Source organism: Chamaea fasciata, unplaced genomic scaffold (assembly GCF_029207755.1).
Source record: "Chamaea fasciata isolate MVZ Bird 193981 ecotype frontalis unplaced genomic scaffold, bChaFas1.0.hap1 SCAF_22, whole genome shotgun sequence".
Lineage (NCBI taxonomy): Eukaryota > Metazoa > Chordata > Aves > Passeriformes > Sylviidae > Chamaea > Chamaea fasciata.
In genome coordinates this window covers 3,298,873-3,320,800 of record NW_027094107.1, presented here as the reverse complement: position 1 = coordinate 3,320,800, position 21,928 = coordinate 3,298,873, and the positions used below count along the sequence as shown (strand labels likewise).

Genomic DNA, 21,928 nt, shown 5'->3' with positions numbered 1-21,928 from the left:
CACAGAGAGCTGAGGTGGGAACCCACTGGCCCTCATCAACCAGGCCAGGCAGCATGTTCCCAGTTCAGGTTTCACCTGCCAGCACAGCTGATGCTTTGGGGGTGTCCTGATCGCCCATGGATCAGGAAAGCTGAGGAAAGCTGAGCATGGAGGGGATTGAGCAATTGGTGATCCCTGCCAAGACTCCGTGTCCAGTGTGGGAAGCAGAGTTCCTTCCATCCAACCCTGCCCTCTCTCCACACGCTGCTTCTGGCTCTCATTTCTTTGGCAGAAAATTCACATTCTCATCCCGTCTCTCCTCCCCTCGTCTGTGGCAGCTCCTTTCTATCACTTCCCTGCCTCTCCTGCCTGGGCTGGAAGGGCCCCTGGAGCCTTTGAGGAGCCGCTGCTGTGAAAGCCATCGTCCCGAAGGAAGAGCCAGGAGCTCCAGGGGCTGCTGGTGCTGCTGCAAGAGGACACGGGCAAGGTAAATGTGGGCCCTTTGTTCCAGCTGGGAAGAGAGGAACTGCAGCTGAAATGGGGAGCAGCCACTGCTCCTTGGGAAGGGAGGGGACAGCTGGGCTGAGCTTTCCCCATGAGATTTCCTGAAATAAGCACTAGTCCTGTTTTTGAGTTAGTGAGGTTCCTGCTCCGGCATCCCCTCCAAAGGAGGGTTTTGTGGGGCTCTGGTTTTGCCCCCGCTGTGGGCCAGCATTTCCTTCCTTGTGGGGGGCCTGGTGCCAGCACAGGCTGAGCAAGCTCTCCTGTCCCATGGGATCCACAGGGACCACTGGTCCCAGTCCCCTGCAGGGACACCCACGCTGCTGCTGTGCCTGACTTGAAGGGGCTGGTCCCCATCTCAGCTGTTTGCAGGGACATAAATCCACACCTGGGGTGAGAAGCAGGACAGCTATTTGGGGTTAACTCCTAGAGGATGAGCTTTGGCAGTGCCAGTGGTGGTGGCATGTCACAGGGGCTCCTTGAGTGCTGCCTGTGGTTGGGCAGATAAGCAGCAACTTCTGCGGGCTTCTCCTTCCTGTCTTCTTCCTGCCTTCCCTCTGCTGCTCCCTCTCCTAACTGGGATTCCTCCTCACCCCATGGCGACCGCATCCCCCAGGACTCCACTCAGGCTGGGGCTGCAGCCATGGGCTCTGCTGGAGTGTGGAGCTTCACCTGAACAAAGGTAATTGCCTGCAGGGTGTCTCTCTGGGGATCCATCCATCCATCCATCCATCCATCCATCCATCCATCCATCCATCCATCCATCCATCCATCCATCCATCCACAGCAGAGCTGCTCCTGCCCTGCTGGGAGTTCCTGGTGCAGCAGAGACACAGGAGATGTCCCTGGCATATGGAGATGCTCTTACCTGTCATAGCCAAGGAGTTTCCTGCCCCAGGCTGTCCTGGGGGAGCAGGATGGAAGTTTTAAAAAATCTCTGCATTGCACCTCTTTAATTTGACAGGGACCAGGAATAGATGGGATATTGGGAAGGAATTCCTGGCTGGGAGGATGGGCAGGCTCTGGCACAAGTTGCCCAGAGAAGCTGTGGCTGCCCCTGGATCCCTGGAAGTGCCCAAGGCCAGGCTGGGCTGGTCTTGGAGCAGCCTGGGATAGTGGAAGGTGTCCCTGCCCATGTCAGGGGGTGGAATGAGATGGTTTTTGAGGTCTCTTCCAAGCCTAACCAGTGTGGGATTCTATGATGTAGCTGAATCCCTTTTCAGTGTGCCCTTCCAGGGAACTCTGAGCAACTCTTTTCTTCTTTATTTTATGGAACTTTCTAAATACTTTTAGAAACTGAAATTTCAAACCTGGCCAGAAAGAACCAGTCTCAGGGGCTGGAGGGGAGTGGCAGAGACTGACACAGGAGCCCTGTCCTGTTTGTGAGGGTCTCACCCTCATCCCTTGAGACTTCCAGGCATTTATTTTTCATTCTTGCCTTAAGCCTCTTCGGGGAGGTTCTTTTCAGAGCCCGTACTCTGACCTCAATCCTATCTTCTCTCTGGGGCTGCTGTTGCTCTTTGGACCGCGCTGGGTGGTGCTGGTGCTGGGACGATGGCACAGGTGGCACCAGGAGGAGGTGGCACCGGGCTGGAGGCAGCCAGGTCAGTGTGGGGTGAGGAACCAGGTCCCTGCGTGGGCTCTTCCAGAGCCTGCACACAACAGGGAGGGCTCCCCAAAGCTCTGGGAGAGGAGATGGGGTGTCCAGGGTGTGTCCACGGGCTGTGGTCCAGCCTATGCCTAGGGTAAAGGGCTTCGGCACCTCTGGGCACGTGCAGTTGCTCATTATTTAAAGGAGATAAATTACAGAATTGTGGCGTTGCTTGGGTTGGGAGGGACCTTAAAGCTCATCTCCTTCCATGCAGGGACATTTTCTACCAGCCCAGGGTGCTCCAAGCCCCATCCAGCCTGGCCATGGACACTTCCAGGGACAGAGCAAGCACAGTTTCTCTGGGCACCCTGTGCCAGGGCCTCCCCACCCTCACAGGGAATAATTCCTTCCCAATATCAAATCTGAATCTCTTCTCCTGATGCCTCCAAGGCCTTTGCCTGGAACGTTGAAGTGAGATGATGTGGTTGGGGCATCTGCAGCCCCACTGGCTCTTTGGAGAGGTGACAGAGGGACAAATGTCTCCTGCAGAGACTCCCTGGGGTGCTCCCAGCAGTTTCTCTCGTAAAGCAGGTATCACTGCCATGTGTTCCTTTCACACAGGTGTGTCTTCCAGAGGACCTTTGGCTCGCCCCCTGTGTTGGGCCCCAGCCCTGGGATGCAGCCCATGGCCCTGCAGAGCCTGTCCGAGCTGGAGAGGGCCAGTCTGCAGGAGCTGGCACTGTTCCGGCTGCAGGAGAGGCTGCCTGTGGGGCATCTCAGTCTGGACAGAGGTACAGGGGGGAGACGATGGGAGGGGAGGGAGAGCAGGGGACACGAGGCTTCTCCCAAGGGGGGCCGAGGCTGAGCCAGTCATGCTGCTCACCCCTGCACACAGCCCAGGATGAAGGTTATGGAAAGATGTTTGTGACACATTTTGGTCCATTTTATTTCTCATTACTGCTTTATTCTGAGCCCCAAAGGCCTGATCATCCTGTGGAGGGGTTTGCATGTCCACAGCAGTGTGAGAACGTGACCTGCCAACCCCTAAACCCAAACCAGATGTGACAACTTGGTGAGGTCTCCACTGGGATTGTCTGAGTGCCCCTGGGGTGGAACAGGATTTGCTGTTTGGATCTATGTCCAGCAGTAAGTCCCAATGCTGGAAAGGGGCTTATGGGAGAGAGGATAATGCACTAGGACATTAAAAGGTGGATAAATTTAGGAGCTCCACAGGAACTGAGCACAGAGGCCCTGTGAGGGTTCCCAGGGCTGCCTGTGTCCCCCATCAGCAAACCCAGAGAGTTGGGGTTCCCAGACTCCTTTCCAAATTCACTTCTTACCTGCTTGATGTGCCTCGTCTGCCCTGGGCCATATTTTGGCACCCCAGCAGGGCAGGGGAGGCCACCAGGTCTGGGGCTGGGGGTGCACAGGGAGCTTGGGGGTCTCCAGCCCCCTTTCCACTCCCTGCACCCCAGGGCAGGATGGAGGCCCCAAGTTTCTGGGTTCCTCTCCCAGAGACGAAGCACCTCCCAGTGCCCAGCCTCACACTGAGCACAAATTGCTTGAGGTAACATCCCAGTTTCATTTCCCATCTTAATACCCCAAAGATTTCATGCCATGAAAGAGCTTCATGAAGAGCCCAGCACAGTTCCCCTCTGCTTCCCAGAACTCCCAGTCGCTCCAGAGCTGAAGCATCAGTCCCTGGAGGACTTTGACCATAAACATCCTGATTCCTTTTCTATTTTGTTTTATTTTGGACAGTTGTGATCCCACTTGCAGTGACACACTGCAGCAGCAGGCCCTCTAGGGACCAGTGCAGTGCCAAAAAAAACCCCCAAACCCCAATATTTCCTTCCTGGTTTGTCAGTGTGCTGCTGGATAATTTATGTTGGCTTCTACACTCATTCTTCATTCCAGCTGTCAGAGCTTTCCTCCAAGTTTTACAAAATAACCCAAACAAGTAGATATAAGCTGTTCCTAGGAGGAGAATTCCTCAAGAATGAGGAGTATGAATCAGAATAGGATGATGTGTCCTGGAAGGACTTAGGGTGGGCAGTGAGTGGATTCTCAGTTCACTGCTGCTGGATGTGTGAGGTGGGAGTCCTCCAGAGCAGGATGGGATTTGTGATGATGTTTTGTACAACTTTTTATGTCTGTGCTCTGTAAAACATTTCCAAAAGCCTTTCTGGGCCTCACTGCTCATGTAGAGCCATGGGCTCCCACCACCCCTTCACCTGGGGAGGATGGTGCCCATCTCCAGGGCTGGTCCCCAGGCAGTGGTGTCCATCCCCAGGGCTGGTCCCCAGGCAGTGATGTCCATCCCCAGGGCTGGTCCCCAGGCAGTGAAGTCCATCCCCAGGGCTGTTCCCCAGGCAGTGATGTCCATCTCCAGGGCTGTCCCTGTGCAGCTGCTGCCCACTGTGTGTCCCAGGGGACTGCTGGATCCCCTCAGGGCTGTGGCTGTCACTCCAGTGTCCCCTGGCTGGAGGCTGCAGAGGGACAGGGAGCCTGTGCTGAACCTGCCCCAAGATGCTGGTGCTGAACCTTCCCCTTCTCTTCTCCTCCTAGATGGCTTCAAAGGCATTAAATCCATCCGGCAGAAGCTGGAGAGCTTCTCAAAGGAGAGGAAAGGTGAGCAGCCTTCCTTTTACCTGGGCTTTGGTCCTTGCTCTCAGGGAAAATGAGTGACTTTTGGTGGGGTGGGGTGGGGTGGGAGGTGCCCAAACCTACCAGGATGCTTCATCCCAGGTTGTTCTGCTGTTCTTGGAATGGCATGAGCTTGATTGAGCCTGGAAGGCACAGAAGGGCGTGTGGAATACGTGTAATGTGAAATACATTTTCAAGGTGAACACCTATAAATGTGTCTGTCTGCCCATTTTGCTCCAGTCTTGCTGCTTCCAGTTCTGTTTTATCATCCCTTGAAGGACCTCAGTGACAGCCCTGGGGCACACAGGATCCTAGAGCAGAGCCAGGCAGGAATAAGCTTCCCCACACCAGTTCAAAGCCCACTCAAGAAAACTACTGAGATTAATGCCTCAAATTTTACTAAAAGGATTTTTGGCTCTGCTCCAGGTGTAAAACCCCAGGGCAGTGCAAAGGCATGTGGGTGAGGAGAGCCCTCCTTGCCAGAGGGATGGAGACAGACAGTTATTTGGGAAAAATACCACTAATAGCAGGACTTTTCTTGAGCAGACATAGCTGAGGCAAACCCTGTAGAAAACTGGAGGTTAGAATTTGGGAAGGATGTTTTGGTGATGTATGAAATTGTTGCTTCATAGATGTCATGACATCTTCATGGGGCTGTAGCCAGTCACAGGAAGGAAACTCCAGGAAAAACTGGGACAGGCTCCAACAAGCATGCTGATGGAGAGCAGTTCCCTGTGTCTCCTTCCTCTCCCCCCAGCACCCCATTTCCCATGCCGTGTCCTCCCCCTTGGCTCTTTAGCACCCAGGCTCCCACCACACCTTTCCTGCTTTCCAGGAAGAGCAGCTCCCTTTGGGTTTACCTGGCTCCTTGGGAACGTACAAGGTGCTCCTAGGGGCAGGAAACCCAGGACTCCTTTGTGCAGCTCCCTCAGTGCAATGCCTGTCCCTTCCTCCCGTGTTTCCCCCAGACTGCTCTCCCCACACCTTCGGGGTCCCGCTCTCCCAGGTCATCACCAATGACCGTGCCTGCCGGCAGCTGCAGGAGGCCGTGGGCAGGAGCCGTCGGCTCTGCCTGGAGGTGGAGGCCACGGTGACGAGGTTCCGGGCTCAGAGGCAGAAGAGGTTGGGAATGGGCACCAGCTGTATCCGAGCACCCGACGGGGGCTTCCCAGAGGAGCCGCTTTCCCCAACTCTTCTGGACAAGAGCTCCTGGAGCCAGAGGAGGGTATGGACCCCAAAATGGGCTGTGACAGTGCTGTGGGATGGGGGCATCTGATCTAGCAATAAATGGGATTTTCCAGGATCTTTTCTTACTGACTGAGTTGGTTGTGTCTCAGGCTGGGCTGGTCCCAGTCTGTCCTCAGGGAATTGGTGATGTCCCCAGTCCCCTCAGAGATGGGCTGTGAGGAGTGGAAGGATCTTCACTAGTGCAGTTCTTATGGAGCTGAGGTTACCAGGGGGACGTTTAAGGGTCCAGAGGGCAGGGATAGATGTAATATTGGGAAGGAATTATTCCCCATGAGGATGGGGAAGCCATGGCACAAGTTGCCCAGAGAAGCTGTGGCTGCCCCTGGATCCATGGAAGATTCCAAGGCCAGGCTGAATGGGGCTTGGAGCAGCCTGGGATAGTGGAAGGTGTCCCTGCCTGTGGCATGGGTGGGACTGGATGCTGCCCTCTCCCAGAAACTCACGAGGTCACGGCAGTGATGGATCTGTGGGGTCGTTCCTGCCACCTGCAAACGCCCTCTGCTCCATCACAGGGGGCCATGTCTGTGGATTCCATCACGGACCTGAGTGACAACGCCTCCAAGCTGCTGGAGGCCCTGCAGCTCTCACACCCCCACGAGCTGGACCCTCGCAGGAGCCGGGGCAAAAAGAAGCCACTGAGCCTGAACCCCATCACCTGGCAGGTGCCACGGATTGTGGACAGGTGCTGCACACACCTTGAGACGCACGGTAAGGGCTGGAAAACCTCCCTGTGTGTGGTCACTAGGACATCCTGGCCTGGCCACCCCCAAGGTGGGAGGAGGCACTGGGTTTAATGGGCATTGTGGGATTCACCCAGAGGTTGGACTTGATGGTCTTGGAGGTCTTTCCCACCCTGAATGATTCTGTGAGTCCTGGGGCAGGGCACCACCCAAAAAGCCTCCGGTGGAGAGTCCTCTGGGTTGGATGCAGCACCAGAGGGGAATGTCACTGTGTGTGTCAGTGACCATCTGCTGGTGCCTCAGCTCCTGCTGCACATCCTGCACTCCCTCACAGTCACTGTAAGGATGGGATCTCCTCCCTTCCCACAGACAACCCAAAGACATCTTATGGCTCCACAGCATTTCCTTTTCCTCACTGTCTGGAGAAGGGAAAGCCATGCAGGAGAAGCCCTGCCATGGTGCTGAGGTGCTCCCAGGAGCAGCTGGGGTGGCAGGGAGCCGTGGGAATGCGCAGCACTAATCTGTCTGTCCCCCAGGGCTCCAAACTGTCGGCATCTTCCGTGTCGGGAGCTCCAAGAAAAGAGTCCAGCAGGTAAAGGGGGACATTCACTGCATCCTCTGGCTGTGCCTTGTCAGGGACAGAGGCTCACGTGGATGGGGATGGATAGAGATGACATGGGTGTGGAGAGGTCTGAAATAGACTGGAACTGACTGATTTTCATCCTTCCAATTTCTTCCATCTCCAAGCTGAGGGAAGAGTTTGATAGAGGGCTGGATGTTTTCTTGGATGAGCATCAAAGTGTTCATGATGTGGCTGCCCTGCTCAAAGAGTTCCTCCGGGATATGCCTGATTCCCTGATTCCCAGAGAGCTCTATGGAGCCTTCCTCAGCACAGCCAGTGAGTACCTGTGGAGCAGAGCCTGAACAGCCACAGGAGGATTTGTGTTGGGGGCACCTTAAATCCCCTGGGCACCCCTTGGTCAGGTTGCCCCAAGTCCTGTTCAACCTGACTTTGGACACTGCCAGGAATGGATCCTTCCTCACCACCCTTCTTTTCCAAAGCCTCTGGACAGTGATATGATGGATGTTGTGCTCTCTGGCACTGCCACATGCAGTTACTGTAATCTGTGGGTTTGGTGGGGTGTTTGTTCAATTTCTTTTGAATTGGATTATAAAAATCCCTCTGAGCCAGGACAGTCTTTGGCTGTGGGGCTGTGCAACATCCAACATCAGCACAGCCCTTGCTGGGTTCTCCATCCCATGGGATGAAGGGTGGGACAGTAGCCTGGCTCCCACCACAGCTCATTCCCAAGCATGTGGAGGAGGGCTGGAAGTGCCTGGTGGGCTGGGATCTTCACTAACAGCTGCTCTCCCCAGCCATGGAGGGGCCAGCACAGCTGGACACCCTGCAGCTGCTGCTGTTCCTGCTGCCTCCCTGCCACAGTGACACCCTGCTCCGGCTCCTGCGCTTCCTGGCTGAGGTGGCCCGGCATGCTGAGAGCTCCTGGGACCCTGAGGGCCATGAGGTAAGGCTGGTCCAGAGGAGCTGCTCAGGGAAAGGTGCTCGGGCTGCTGTGATTGGAACTGAGCAGAGCTGCTGCAAGCCTGGGTGAAGGCTTTGGGAAAAAACAAATCCTTCACGGAATCCCAGGATCATTGTGGTTGGAAAAGGTGGGAAGGTGAGGAAGGTGGGAATGGGATGAGTGTGTGTCCCAGCACCTCAAATCCCTTTGAGCTGCCACCAGCTCAAGGAGGACCAAACTGGACCCAGACCAACATCTCGCCCTCACCTTGCCCTTGTGATCCTGCCCTGGGGGGTGGGTGACGATATCCTGGGACATCCCATGCCACTACATCCACAGTCCACAGGTTCCTTTTGTGCTTCCCTGTAGATTCCTGGGAATAAAATGACAGTGTCAAACCTGGCTACAGTCTTTGGTCCCAACATCTTGCAGAAGGAAAAGCCTGGAGAGAAAGATGCCAGTGCCCTGAACTTTGAGGACAGTGCTGCCATAATCCTGGTGCTCCAGAAGCTGATTGAGCACCACCACTCCCTGTTCATGGTATGTGGGGCTCCTCAGGGCAGCTCCTCCGGACCCTCCTTCCCTCTGAACTCTTCCAAGGGCAACAGGGGAAGGATTTTGTTCCTATCAGAGATGCACACCTCAGTCTGTGCCCATCCTCTGGGAAGGCTCTGGTTCAATCCTCTCTCCACCCTCCCTCAGGGCACTTTCAGGCAGCATTAAGAGTCCCCTCAGGTCTATTGGAATGCAACATTTCAGGTCCCCAAAAAGCCTTATAGCAATTTCTGGGGTCTGCAGGGAGCCAAAGAATTGGGAATAGTGGGGGGAAAGCAGGGGCTGAGATCCTGCAGACCCTGGGAGGTGTGTGGGGTGTGACACCAACACGCTGGGTCTGTCACCACGTCCTAGGGTCCTTCCAGGGCCCTTGGCTGCCTCTGCTCAGCCTCCTGCCGAGCAGGGCCCCGTGAGTGACGTGGCTGTGTCTCCCCAGGTGTCTCCAGAAATGCAGTGTGACGTGCTGAGGAGGCTGTTCCAGACAGACCCCGATGTCATCGAGTACCTGCTACGCAGGAAGTTCCCTGACGTGCCGTAAGTGCCTGAGGGGCTCCTCAGGGCACAGGGACAAGTGACAGCACACCCTGCTCATTTTCCTCCAGATTGCTCCTTCCTACACCACTCTGGTCATGAGCTCCCCAGCAAAAGCCCTTCACACTCCATCCTTCCCAGCCCTTGGAGCTCCCTGCTCTCCCTGTGTGCTCCTCAGCCTGTACCAGCTCTCTCCAGAGTTCTGGTATCCACACGGCTCCTGTCCAGCCCCTCCCCTGCTCCTGCCTCTCAGTGTCACAGCTTCCTGCTCCACCACCAGCTTTCTCCAAACCTCCTTCATCTTTGGTGTCTACATTTCCCTGCAGTCTTTGCTTGCCCTGTGTGTCTGTGTGGGGCTGCTGCCTCTGTCCATACACCCACATTTGGGGTGCAAGACGGGACAGTCCCGCTGAGGCTCAGCACTGGAGCTCATGCCCTTCCCTGAGGTTAAAGATGGTGGCTAAAAGGACCTAGTGTCCCGTGAGCTGGGTCCACCATGGCACATAATGCAGGAGGGAGTTTGCTCCCTGGGGTTGGAAGTAGGGAATGGTTGGAAGCAGGGGATGCTCAAGAGCCTTCAGTAGAGCTGGTGACTCTTCAGTAAACATGAATTATCCTGTGGGAGGGGTTTTCTTGGACCACAGGCCACTTCCATACCAGTTTGGATGGGGCTTGGAGCAATCTGGTCTAGTGGAAGGTGTCCCTGCCCACGGATTAGATGGTCTTCAAAGTCCCTTCCAACCCAAACCTAGGATTCTGTGATCTATGCTGCAGCTTTTTGTCTGTCTCCACATTGCTTTTGGGACTGTCTGGAGATGGCAGTCTTTGGGGTCTTTGGAATCACTGCTTGAGCCCATCTATCTTGGCAATAGATGCATTTGCAAACAGTATCTCTCTCTCTTTTCTTGCTTCCTTAGGAGCCCAGAGCATGAGGATCCCGGGGAGGACCACGCTCCGTCCGCACTGCCCGGCTGGACACGCAGCCTGGAGCGAGGCTCGGTCTCCTCGGAGCTGTACAGCAACGTCTCCTTCCTAAACCTGGATGTTGGCATCTAGCGAGCCCTGGCCAGGCCCTCTGGACAAAACCAGGCAGCTCTTCTCAGAAAAACCCAGCCGCTGCCTCACTTTGGGGACAGCCCCTGTGCCTGTGCCCTGGGCGCAGAGCTGTACTCAGGGGTCACCTGCCAGGCAGGCACCTCCCTGCAGGTCCACACTGCCACGTCCTCAGCACAGCCCTCCCCTGCCACCTCCTTCTCACAGGACCTTGGGGAATGGATTTCCATCCCTAGACCTGCAGGCACTCGAGCATCCCTCTTGGGAGGACAGGCTGAGGGAGCCAGGACTGCTCAACTTGAAGAAGAGACAGCTCAGAGAGACCTTATCCACATATCCAAATACTTTTATAAGGGCCCAGAGGGACAGGATGAGGGGAACGGCTTCCCACTGCCAGTGGGCATGGCTAGAGGGGATATTCGAGAAATTCTTCCCTGTGAGGGCAGTGAGGCTCTGGCACAGGCAGGGACACCTTCCACTGCACCAGGCTGCTCCAAGCCCCATCCCCTGGCCTTCTGGCCTTGAATATTCCAGGGATAGAGCAGCCACAGCAGGGCACTTTGGGGGATAAAACAATACTTCTGGAAACAAAATTCCAAATTCCACCACAGCCTGCACACAGTTCTGGTCTGAAGGCACCCAGACCTTTCCAGGTGCCCTGCTCAGGGCTGGGCTCTTATTTTGCAAACGTCCCTTCCCTGCGGATCAGTACTGTCAGGATGGGTGGGGAAGCATTTCCCAGAGGAGCCTGTGCTGTGAGATAGCTGGTGAGACCCCCTGGGAGCTGATAAGCTCCAGAGAGCAGCAGAGCTGTTGAATCTGGAGGAGCAGATAAATTTGGGACACCGTGAGGCTGTGGAAGGTTTCAGAGGCCACTGGAACACTCGAGTGTCAGCTGTGAAACCAACGCTGTGTCCAGCCACGGCTCTGGATGGGATTGTACCTGCTGCAAGAGCAGCCTCCAGCTTTTCAAATTCCTTCCTAGGGTGGTAAAACACTGGCACAGATTGTCCAGAGAAGGTGTGGCTGCCCCTGGATCCCTGGGAGTGTCCAAGGCCGGGTTAGACACAGGGGCTTGGAGCAGCCTGCCATAGTGGAAGGTGTCCCTGCCCATGGCACGGGGTGGGACAGGATGAGCTTTAAGGTTTCTTCCAACCCAAACCATTCTGGGATTCCATGATCCTAGAATGTGACAGGGATGCTGACATAGAAGGCAGCTCTTTCCAGGAAAAGTCCTGTTTAATTTCACTTTCCCAGCACCATAATAGCAGCAAGGGGTCATGGAGAGCTCACTGGGAAGCATCAGCTTTCTCCGGCTACTACAGATCCATAAAAGTCACCGTAGGGTGTTTATCCCTGGCAGTGTTGATGGGATATTGCTGGAAACTCCGCTTGAGGGCAGCCTGGCACCGGCCTGGCCACGGCCTCCTCTGCCTGTACAGAGACTCTGCCTCCCACGGGAGCAACCCTGGCGCTGCTGGATCACACGGGTTTGGTTTGGAGCTGTTCTAGTCCAGCCTCACGAAATAAACGCCCTCCCCAGTCAGCTGCAAAGCTCATTCACGGAGCCTTGGTGTTGCTCTGGACCCGCTCTGGAGCGGCTGGCTGGTTTTTGCCATGCTCCAGGTTCTGTTCTCATGGGCTCTTTGCCCCTGCAAGCTTTGGGGGTCACCTCAGAAACAATTGGGAAGGTTCTGCCTTGATCTTCCCTGATCCCCAGTGCTGGCACAGGAGTTGCTGCTGTTGGGGGTGTCTGCTTTAGGGGGGTGGTTGCTTTTGGGGCAGTGGTGGCTGTTGGGGAGTGGTGAATGTTTGGGGCAGTCTGCGTTGAGGGAGGTGGTGGCTCTCAGGAGCTGGTCACTGTTTCGGGGATGGTCACTGTTTGGGGGTGTCATTGCTGTTTAGGGAGCAGTTGCTGGTTTTGGGGGCAGTTGCTGCTGTTGGGGTGGTTCTGGCTGGTTTTTAGCTCCAGCCCCTCCAAACCCCCCTTGAGCCCCTCAGCACCAGTGGGGTTTCAGAGGCAGAGCCAGGCCTAGGGCTTGTATGAGGGTACAACAGCGAGTATCTGCAGGAGTGGGACCGGCTCCGATTCATGGGTGAGTTTAGAGTCAACAGCAAAGAAAGCAGAGCCCGAGCTCCTCTTTCTTTAAACCCCTGTCTCCCCCTCAGGCTGCTGACCAGGATCCAGGGCAGGGCCTAGTCACAGAGATCTGGGCTTGACAGCTCTCTGGGAAACCTGTGGAAGAGAACTGTGGAACCGCTGAGGCTGGAAAAGCCCTCCAAGACCACCGAGCCAAACCATTCCCCAGCCCTGCCGAGGGAGACCTCCACTGCCCCATGTCCTCACGTGCCACATCCGCACAGCCTTTAAATCCCTCCAGGGACGGGCACTGCATCTCTGCCCTGGGCAGCTCCGCCAGGGCTGGACGGTCCCGTCCATGGAGGCATTTTTGCTGATGTCCAAACCCGGCCCTCCCCTGGCACAACTTGAGGCCGGGTTCCCCGGGAGCTGAGCCCACCCGCCGTGGGGGATTTGTCGGGAGCGGGGCCGGGCGGATCGCTGCCGGCGCTGAGCCCGGGCCCGCCCCGGCCCCGCGCGGCCGTTCGGGGGCGGAGCCCGCGGGAGGCCCCGCCCGGCCCCGGTGCGGAGCCAAAACCGGCGGGAGCGGAGCGGGGCGGGAGCGCCGCTGCCGCCTGGACCGGAGCGCAGGGAGCCGAGCAGCCGGTGAGTGCCGGAGCCAGCCAGGGGACGCCGCCTCCGCGGAACTCCCCGCGCACGGGGGCTCCGCTCCTGTGTCCCCCCGCAACCTCCGGGCAATTCCCGGGAGCGGGATGGAGCCGGGGGCTCCCGGGCCGTCCCGCCCGGGGGATTGTGCCCGCCTCCACTCGCTCCACGTGCTGCCAGGCCGGCCGGAGCAGCTGTGGCTGCCCCTGGATCCATGGAGGTGTCCGAGGCCAGGCTGGATGGGGCTTGGAGCAACCTGGGACAGTGGAAGGTGTCCCTGCCCATGGCAGCGAGTGGCACTGGATGGGCTTTAAGGTCCCTTCCTCCTCAAACCCTTCTGGGATTCTATCAAGCCTGCGTAGGACCAGCTCTTACTGGGCTGGGCCCCAGCCCAGCTGTGGGATGAGCTGGAGGGAAGGCTGAGCTGTCCGAGGGGCTGCGTGTGCCCGGGCCGGTGCTGGCCACTGCCTGCAGAGACGGGACCTGCAGCCTGGCTCTGCCCCGTCCCCAGCCTGGGTGCTCCCAGGAGGCTCTTGCTGGCCCTGCCCTCCAGCTGGGTGCCCCAATAGCCCCGTGTTCCCCCCAGCGATGGCTGAGGAGCTCAGTGAGCTGTTGAGGGAGTTCGACGAGGTCATGGAGGACTTCGACCGGGGCCCCGCGAGTCAGTACCAGCAGCACCTGGAGGAGCTGAAGAGGAAAGTGGGACAGAGTGTGTATGACAGTGGCATCGATGAGCTGGAGAGTGAGTCTGGGGCTGGGGGATGACACTGGTGAGCTGGAGAGTGACTCTGGGGCTGGGGGATGACATTGGTGAGCTGCAGAGTGAGTCTGGGACTGGGGGATGACATTGGTGAGCTGGAGAGTGACTCTGGGGCTAGGGGATGACATTGATGAGCTGCAGAGTGACTCTGGGGCTGGGGGATGACATTGATGAGCTGCAGAGTGAGTCTGGGACTGGGGGATGACATTGGTGAGCTGCAGAGTGACTCTGGGGCTGGGGGATGACATTGGTGAGCTGCAGAGTGAGTCTGGGGCTGGGGGATGAGCACCCCTGGGGGAGGATGGTGTCTGTCAGGGTGGGAGCTCTGTGGTTCCTCCATGGAAAACATCTTCCTGCTGATACTGCCTGACTCATCCCTGGTGGGCTGGATGAGCAATACGGGGGGATGACCACTGGATATTGGCCCAGGACCTGCCAACATCTGCCAGGGCTCCTTATGCCAGGCTGGCTGCTGCAGGACTGTGAGAGGCTGGGGATAGCCCAGGTCCCTGTAATAACTTGGAACTGTGCCCAGACAACCTCTGGTGCTCTTTAACCTGAGAAAGAAACTCAGTTCCATTTTTCCAAGCATTCCTAGAAGCAGGGGAGGAGCAGATGGGGTCTCCAAGAGTGTGCCACTCTGTGCCATCAGGCTGTGTTCCTGCAAAGTGTTCATCAGGTGCCTGTGCCCAGGGCCAGGGACTGATGCTCTGTGTCTGCAGGTGCCAGCACATCCCCAGGAAGCAGCCTCAACTCCAGTGAGGAGCACCTCAACACCCCAGCTGACAGTTACCCCACCAAAGGTGAGCCTGGCCCCACCCAGAGGGGTTTGCAGGGCTTCCTCCTCCGTGCTCAGCTGGGCTTGGCAATGGCGGCCCTGAATAGGGGGGTTCCAATGGGGCCCTACAGAGTGGGAATGAGCCCTGGTGTCCTGGCTCTGCCTGAAGAGGTAGAAGTTGGATTGGGATTTTCCCAGTTGAGGCTGGACTGGCTGGGGCAGATACAGTTGGAGCAGCTGTGTTAGGAACAAGGAGCTGGGGTCTTTCCTCTCCCCAATGAGAGGGGGAATGGGAAGACCTGACTCTGTTTCTCCCCATTAGCAAAGCTTGGAGACACGCAGGAGCTGGAGGAGTTCATCGCAGACCTGGATAAAGCCTTAGAGGGTACGTGCCCAGCCTTGATCCCTGCACTTCCCACAGGATGGGACACCTGGGCTGGGGCTCCTCCACTGCCCCTGATGTGGCACAGCCTGGCCAGCACCTCCTCTGCCTGGGGGTCCCACTGCAGGGGTCTTGGAACTTGATTTTGGCTGCAGTGGTGGAACCCTTCCATCCTTTCATTTGGGGAGGGGCTCATGGATGTCACCTCCCTGTTCAAGCTCTTTCAGCCTGGGGAGAAATTCCATGGCTTAAGTGTCTTCCCGCCTGCTGCCTCACTTTCCTCAGATGAGGTGCAGTGCTGGTGCCTGGGGAAGGGGACTGGGGACATGTAGGCCCGGTTGGTCCTGGCAGTGAAGCCCAACAGCACAGCCTGCAGAGCTGTTGATGTTTTTAGGAAGATGTGCAGGGACCTGTGGCCCTCTGCCTGCAGCCCCCCTCCAGCTGCCGCTCAGAGGCTGCTCTTTACTTGGGGGGGAAGATGAGCAGGAGGATAAAAGGATCTTTCATTGTGGTATATCCTAACCTACCCCATCAGGAGGGAGGAGAGTGGGTCTCTGTGGTGGCAGGGAGGGCAATCCCAGCCTGTGGGTCATGCTCTCCCCCTCTCCAGATATTTCCCTCCAGATGTTTCGCTCCAGGTAAGAGCCTGGGGGTGTCTCTGTGAGAGGGGGTGATGCTGTGCTGGGCATCTCTGGTATCTGTACCCAGCAACTCTGGAGAGTTTGGCTGCTTCCTGGTGGCTGCTTTGCTGGGGAAACCGAGGCAGAGGCCACTTCCTCCCCCAGGGGTCTGCATGATGGGCTGGAGGCAGAGAGAACCTCGTTAAAGAAACATTTCCCCCCACGCAGACTGTGTAAGGCACAGTTCTGCTATCTATTCCCATTCCTGGTGTCCAAAATGAGGTGGCTGGTGAGAAGTGTTCCCTTGCAAGCCCCAGCCATGCTGGGAGGGAGGGAGGGAGGGAGGGAGGGGACCAGAGCTGACCCACTGCCCCAGATTTCTGCTCTAACCCTGCAGACTGTCACCATCCTCTGTGTCATCCTGCAGGCATGTGAGCTGTGGTGTGGAGTCTGGAGAGGAGCAGCCCCAGCCCTGAGTCTCCCTGATGCTGCCTCTGCTTCTGCGCCTCTGGCTGGGGTGGGGACGGCTCCTGGGCTGCACAGGGGACAGGGACGGATCCGGCCGTGGGACGATGGTGGCCAGGCCCCGCCAGCGCCAGGAGAGGACAGCCCTGGGTGGGCACTGGGCCCTGCCCTATGTGTGGTCTGGCAGCTCCAGGGACCAAGGGGTTTGGGGGGGAGCTGGGACACTGTTGAAGCCCCCAGAGTGATTTTGGGGAAGATCAGCTTGCAGGACATCATCGTGACCTCAGTGTCCCCCCAGGCTGGGAAGCCCCTTTCCTTGTGGCATCTTCTACTGCTGACCTTTGCTCTGCATGGGGAGCCCCAAATCGGGCCCCTCTCTGCCCCACAAGTGCCTCTGCCCCAGCTGCTGCTGTAAATACTGTAAAGAAGATGTTGTGTGCTGTACAGAGGGGACATGGTTCTGTGAACAGAATTTTAAACCTCGACCTGTCTGTGTCCATCTTTTTCCCGTTGGCAGGGGTGGGAGCCTGGATGCCTGGGGCTGCCAGCTGGTAGGACTGGCTTTGGAAAAAGGGGAGACCTCAGGGAAGCAAGTTCAGCAGCACATGTGTGTCTAAAGATGAACATCAGGAGTCCCTTGTCCTCCCTTCGCCTTGGTGCTTGGACAGCATGGGCTGGGAGAGGGTGCAGAATCCATGCCTTTCTCCACCTGCTCAGGGAGATGGACCACTGCCTATCATCCTGCTGGGATGGATGGCCCTGCTCCAGGAGTCCTGCTTCCAAAGGGAGGTGCTCTGGTGCCACTTCCTCTGGATATTGCCCCTGTCAGCAGACCAGAACAGTGCCCAGGGATGTGGGTTTGCAGCCCTCTGCCAAGCTGAGCTTTGAGTGAGGTTTGGCTGTGGATGGGATGATGGGTTCCCCCGGGGATTCCCCTCCTGTCTTTCCCCCTGGTGTTTCGCATCCCTGGGAGGAGCCACTGTGAGCCAGGGGGATGACAGAAGAGGAAGCTGTGGCTCTGCTGGTCCCCCTCTCTCCCTGTGATCTCCACGTGGAGCAGGGTCACGTGTGGCTGTGCTGCAGCTTGCCTGAGCAGGAAATGGGCAGTTTCAGTTTCTGCCCTCACCGCTGGTCCGTGGGTGCTGAGCAGGAGGATCTTGGACACCCTGTCTGCAAGCCCCAGGACTCAGTGCTGCTGAAGAGGCTCTGAGCACACACGGATCCCAGCCTGGTAGTGCTGGTGCAGCAGGTGGGTGGCAGCCCCTGGGCAGGGCTGGCAAGGGGATGCTCTGCACTGTTGCTGTCCCCATGCTGTGTGACCACTGATGTGTGTCCCAAACAAACCTCGAGGGGCAGCCAGGAGATGGGGGTGAGTGTGTGCCAAGGTGGGGATGCTCAGAGATGTTTGTGACACTCAGGGATCTGCTCGTGCTGCTCTGTGGGGGCACACAGCCCCCATCACTGGGGCCAGGGTGGTGTGGGGACTGTTGCCACTGTGTTGATGGCAGCAACCCCCTGTGTCACTGACGACGTTTTTCCTCTTTGCGTCACTGCACTCAGCGTTTTGCCCTCACTATCTTGCTCTGACTCTGGCGTTTGTTCCACCCATGGTCTCATTCTGCCCTTGGGCATCACCAGCTCCTCCCTCAGCCTGCGTGGGAAGGGGCTGTAAACCCACCCCAGCCAGCATGGTCCTGATGGGTCACAGGATGCTCAGGCTGTCACTGTCCCCAGGTCCCATTCGCCCCCTTCCACCCCCACACCAGTTGCCAAGCTACAGAAATAAATATTTTCCAACCCCAAATCTGCTGAGGCTGATAACCCCCGCAGCCACAGCACAGCTCTAGTGACGCTCCCAGAATTTGTTTGTTGTGGGGGTTGCCAGGAGCAGCTTGGGCTGTCATCCTGGGCTCCTCCAGCCCCTCGGGATCAGGATGGGTGGATGGGAGCTGCCCCTGTCCCATGGCTGAACTGTCCCATTAACACAGGAGCCTCTCCTGCCCCAGTGACACAGACCTCAACATCTGCTTGGGTTGGGGCTGGGGAGCTCAGGGGCTGTCACTGGCCTCTCCACAGCGACAGTTCTATGTGTAGGGTGACAGAGGTCCTAATGCCAGCCCTGTCCTGCCCAGCCTGTACTGACAACAGATCATCCTAAACCTCAGTGCTGGGCTTCCCAGGACAGTGGTGGAACCCCCACCCTGGAAATATTAAAAAAAATGTGGACGTGGGATTTGGGGACATGGATTTATGGTGGCTTTGGCTGTGCTGGGGAAACAGTTGGACTCGATGGTCTTGGAGGGCTTTTCCTACTTAAAAATCCCATGATTCTGTGGCTTCTGCCCCTGCTGAAGCACCTCCCTTTGGGCACAGGGGCTCTTCTGTGGGGATAGGGCATGGATTTTTTTTCTTGGGAACCCCAGCAAGAGCTTGGGGACACAACAGAGTGGCACTGAGATGGAGGTTGTGACATCCACTGAACCATGGAAGGACAGTTGTCCAAGGGCTGTTGTGCAGCCTAGGAGGAGCCCTGACCTTGCTCCCACACTCCAGGGGATTAAGGCTGGGGGGGTGGCGGTTCCACGAACTGGAGGGTCTGGTGTGTGGGAGGGTCTGTGGGTCAGAGGGTCTGTGTGTAGGGGTGTCTGTGTGTTGGAGGGTCCATGGGTTGCAGGGTCTGTGGCCCTGCACGTGCCCTGGAGGTGCTGCAAAATCAATCAGCGCGAACACGCACGTCCTGCAATACAGGCAGTTCCTCCCCAGGGCCCTGCTCCCCACAGCAGGAAAAGCATCCAACCCAGCCCTGGCCAGGCCGGAGTGGGGCTGCAGTCCTGCACAGAGCCACCAGCGAGGCTGTCACTGCTCCCTGCTGCAGTCCCCAAGGGCCCCCGAGTGTTTCCTCAGAAGCGGCAGCAGCAGGAAGTGGGGAACCCGAGTGAGGCGGCTGCACAAGGCTGCAGCTGCTCCCGCAAACCCAGCTCCTGCAAAGCCAGCTCCTCTGCAGCCCACGGGGGTGTTTGCTGCTGGAGCAGGCGCTGGGTCCAACGTGCTTTCTCCCACAGTCTCCAGCGAGCCCCTTTTTCAGGCTAGGGGATGCAGCTCTGGTTTGGAGCAGATCACCTGTCCTCCTGGGGACGTGGATGGACATGTGGGGACGTGGAGGTGACAGCCTTCATGAAGGTGGCCCTGGCTGGCAGCCAGTCACCTCCTTCCTGTACTGCATGGAGGGCACCACTATAGGGACCACCTCTGGGCAGGTGTTGCCTCTATCTCCCTGCTTTTCCCCACTCTCATATGCTCAGGAAAAAGGGATGGAGGGATGCATCCCTCAAGGCAGGACCAGCATGCTCATGCCAGGGTGCTGATGGAGCTGGAGAAGCTCCTCACCCTGCCCAGGTGTGACGTTCCTCAGTGAAGTTCCCCCCACCTGGAAGGATCTCCCCAGCCACTGAGGGGGCAAGAAGAGTCGCTGGAGTAACTCTAAAACAAGTTGTTGCTACTCTGCAATTTGGAGAGGAACCTCAGCTCTCTGGGGAGGGGAAGTCCCCGGCTGCCCAGACAGTCTGACTGTGATGGTGGAAGAGGCTGTAACTATTTTGGGAGGCAGCCTAACCCCAAGGATGTCACAGGCTTTCTGTCCTGCAAAGCCCCCTCACATATTTTTATGGAATCCCAGAATGGTTTGGGTCAAAAGGGACCTTAAAGCCCATCTTGTTCCACCCCCTGGCATGGGCAGGGACACCTTCCACTGTCCCAGGCTGCTCCAAGCCCCAGTGTTGAACCTTGCCTTGGACACTGCCAGGGATCCAGGGACAGCCACAGCTGCTCTGGGCACCCTGTGCCAGGGCCTCACTTTCCTCACAGGGAATAATTCCTTCCCAATATCCCATCCATCCCTGCCCTCTGGCAGTGGGAAGGCATTTCCTATTGTCCTCTCCCTCCTTGTTCTTGTCTCAAGTCCCTCTCCAGCTCTCCTGGAGCCCCTTTGGGCTCTGGAAGGAGCTCCAAGTTCTCCCTAGAACTTCTTTCCTCTAGGTGAGGAGTCCCAGCTCTCCCAGCCTGGCTCCAGAGCAGAGGGGCTCCAGCCTTTGGAGCATGGAGAGATTTTCCCACATTTACAGGAAAGGGAGAATTTGGGCCCTTTTGAGTTTGCCAGGGCTTGCTGCTGCACCCCAGGGCTGGGAGGATCCTCAGCCGTGCTGGGACTTCACCGGCTCCTGATGTCTCTGGGAAGCCTCTGTGTGACCTCCAGCTGCCCAGGGGATGGGAGAGTTACCCCTCCCAGGGATCCCAGCCCCCACGGATAGAAGGAGACAGCCTCTCCCCCCAGTCCCTGGTGAGGTTCAGAGTGTGAAGGGTGCCTGTGATCAGGGTTTGGTGTTTCTTCCAATGGCTGCTGCTCCCCGCTCAGCCTCTGACTTCATCCCACAGGTATCCAAAGAGACAATGCCAGTGGCCGTGGCCAGCTCGGCATCCTGTCCCCTCGTGTCCCCCCCTCCCCGGTCACTTCCCGGGATTGTTGTGCTCCCCTGGCTGGGCCTGACTGCGTTGTCCCCCGGGAGCAGGCAGGGATGAGCTGCACGTGCCGGGGGCTGGTGGAGCTTCGCTCAGCGCTGGAGCACGGCTGGGGCACGGGATGGAGCAAGGAAAAGCCATCCTCTCCCTGAGCTTCCTCCTGCCATTCTGCTCCACCAGGAGCTGTCCTAACTGCACGAGCTCCCTTCCCATCCCAGAAAAAACCCTTGGTCTGACGTTACAGGGCCTGAACCAGGTCGGGGTGAGCTCAAGGAACAGCGGGTCGTGGCTGAACTGGGCTGGGCTCCCTGCTGGCTTAGTGGCATTAACCTCAGAACTGCTTAATCCAATACCAGGAGAACCCAGCCCTGTGTCACCATTCCCTGGCTCCAAGCCTCCATTCAGGCAGGGACTGAGCCTGCAAATGCCCTCCTGAGATTTCTGTGCCCAGAACTTGCTCCAGCAGCGACCTTTGGACCTGGAATATCTGCTTGTTCCCACACAATTCTTTGTGTTTTGGGAGCACAGTTCACAGCCATGCTCCTTCCTTGCTGTGTCCCACAAGTCTCCATGTCCTACCTGTCCAACCACTGTGGGGAATGTTTAGATAGCAAAGTTCAGCTCTTTTCCCATTTGGCTGTGATATTTACTTTCTTTAGGATATGTTGGTAGAATCCAAGACTAGTTTGGGTTGGGAGGGACCTTAAAGATCCTGTTCCACCCCCTGCCCACGGGCAGGGACACCTTCCACTGTCCCAGGCATCTCCTAGCACCAGTGTCCAGCCTGGCCTTGGACACTTCCAGGGATCCAGGGGCAGTCACAGCTTCTCTGAGCACCCTGTGCCAGGGCCTCACTTCCCTCACAGGGAAGAATTTCTTGCCAATATCCAGTCTACCCTTGCCCTCTGTCTGTTTGAAGCCATTATTCCTGTCTCTCTGCTGCATTCCAGCTGTAAGGCCCTGGATGACAGATTCTGGGTGAGTATTGCTGGCAGCCCCTCTATGCAGAGACCAGGGGGATGAAGCATCCTGCTGCTCATCCCTACAGCCATGCATGGTCTGGAGCATCCCTCCTTCCCTCCTCCCTGCTTGCCCTCGTTGTAGTCAGCTGAGATGCAGTTCTGGGTCCCTCTGGGACAGCAGCTCTGGCCTGGCAGTGGCAGTCGGGGCTGGACGAGGAGCTGACTGTTTCCTCCCTGAGGATTGTCCTGGTTTGTCCCAGCCTGGGAAGTGGGGGAGCAGCAGCTCTCCCCTGGGTGCCCTCTCCAAGTGGGGTGCTGGATCCAGGGTGGCCCAGAGCATTCAGGGATGACTCCTGGGGCACCCAGTGCTTTGGGCTGGGCTCTGCTGGGATCAGGTGGGTGGGAGGTGAGGAT

General features: G+C 57.5%; 2 protein-coding genes across 2 annotated transcripts; both read left to right on the top strand.

The window, feature by feature from the left end:
* Window positions 1-2,008: 2,008 nt before the first annotated feature.
* On the top strand, window positions 2,009-11,849 carry ARHGAP36 (Rho GTPase activating protein 36). Its single transcript, XM_066202659.1, has 11 exons — window positions 2,009-2,084; window positions 2,693-2,862; window positions 4,640-4,702; window positions 5,686-5,942; window positions 6,478-6,673; window positions 7,182-7,237; window positions 7,393-7,543; window positions 8,023-8,171; window positions 8,538-8,708; window positions 9,160-9,257; window positions 10,172-11,849. Exons 1-11 carry the CDS (start codon window positions 2,035-2,037, stop codon window positions 10,308-10,310), a joined length of 1,500 nt encoding a protein of 499 aa, XP_066058756.1. The 5' UTR covers window positions 2,009-2,034; the 3' UTR covers window positions 10,311-11,849.
* Window positions 11,850-12,940: 1,091 nt separating this feature from the next.
* On the top strand, window positions 12,941-16,522 carry LOC136300187 (regulator of cell cycle RGCC-like). The gene is made up of 5 exons (XM_066202395.1): window positions 12,941-13,032; window positions 13,619-13,774; window positions 14,515-14,595; window positions 14,893-14,955; window positions 16,000-16,522. Exons 2-5 carry the CDS (start codon window positions 13,621-13,623, stop codon window positions 16,005-16,007), a joined length of 306 nt encoding a protein of 101 aa, XP_066058492.1. The 5' UTR covers window positions 12,941-13,032; window positions 13,619-13,620; the 3' UTR covers window positions 16,008-16,522.
* The last annotated feature ends 5,406 nt before the right edge of the window (window positions 16,523-21,928 follow it).

Excerpts from the sequence above, each read along its gene's own strand:
- LOC136300187 (XM_066202395.1), top strand. The coding sequence starts at position 13,621 with ATGGCTGAGGAGCTCAGTGAGCTGTTGAGGGAGTTCGACGAGGTCATG. Across the intron at positions 13,775-14,514 it reads TGGCATCGATGAGCTGGAGA|GTGCCAGCACATCCCCAGGA; the intron begins GTGAGTCTGGGG and ends CTGTGTCTGCAG. Across the intron at positions 14,596-14,892 it reads TGACAGTTACCCCACCAAAG|CAAAGCTTGGAGACACGCAG; the intron begins GTGAGCCTGGCC and ends TCTCCCCATTAG.
- ARHGAP36 (XM_066202659.1), top strand. The coding sequence starts at position 2,035 with ATGGCACAGGTGGCACCAGGAGGAGGTGGCACCGGGCTGGAGGCAGCC. Across the intron at positions 2,085-2,692 it reads ACCGGGCTGGAGGCAGCCAG|GTGTGTCTTCCAGAGGACCT; the intron begins GTCAGTGTGGGG and ends CCTTTCACACAG. Across the intron at positions 8,709-9,159 it reads ACCACCACTCCCTGTTCATG|GTGTCTCCAGAAATGCAGTG; the intron begins GTATGTGGGGCT and ends GTGTCTCCCCAG.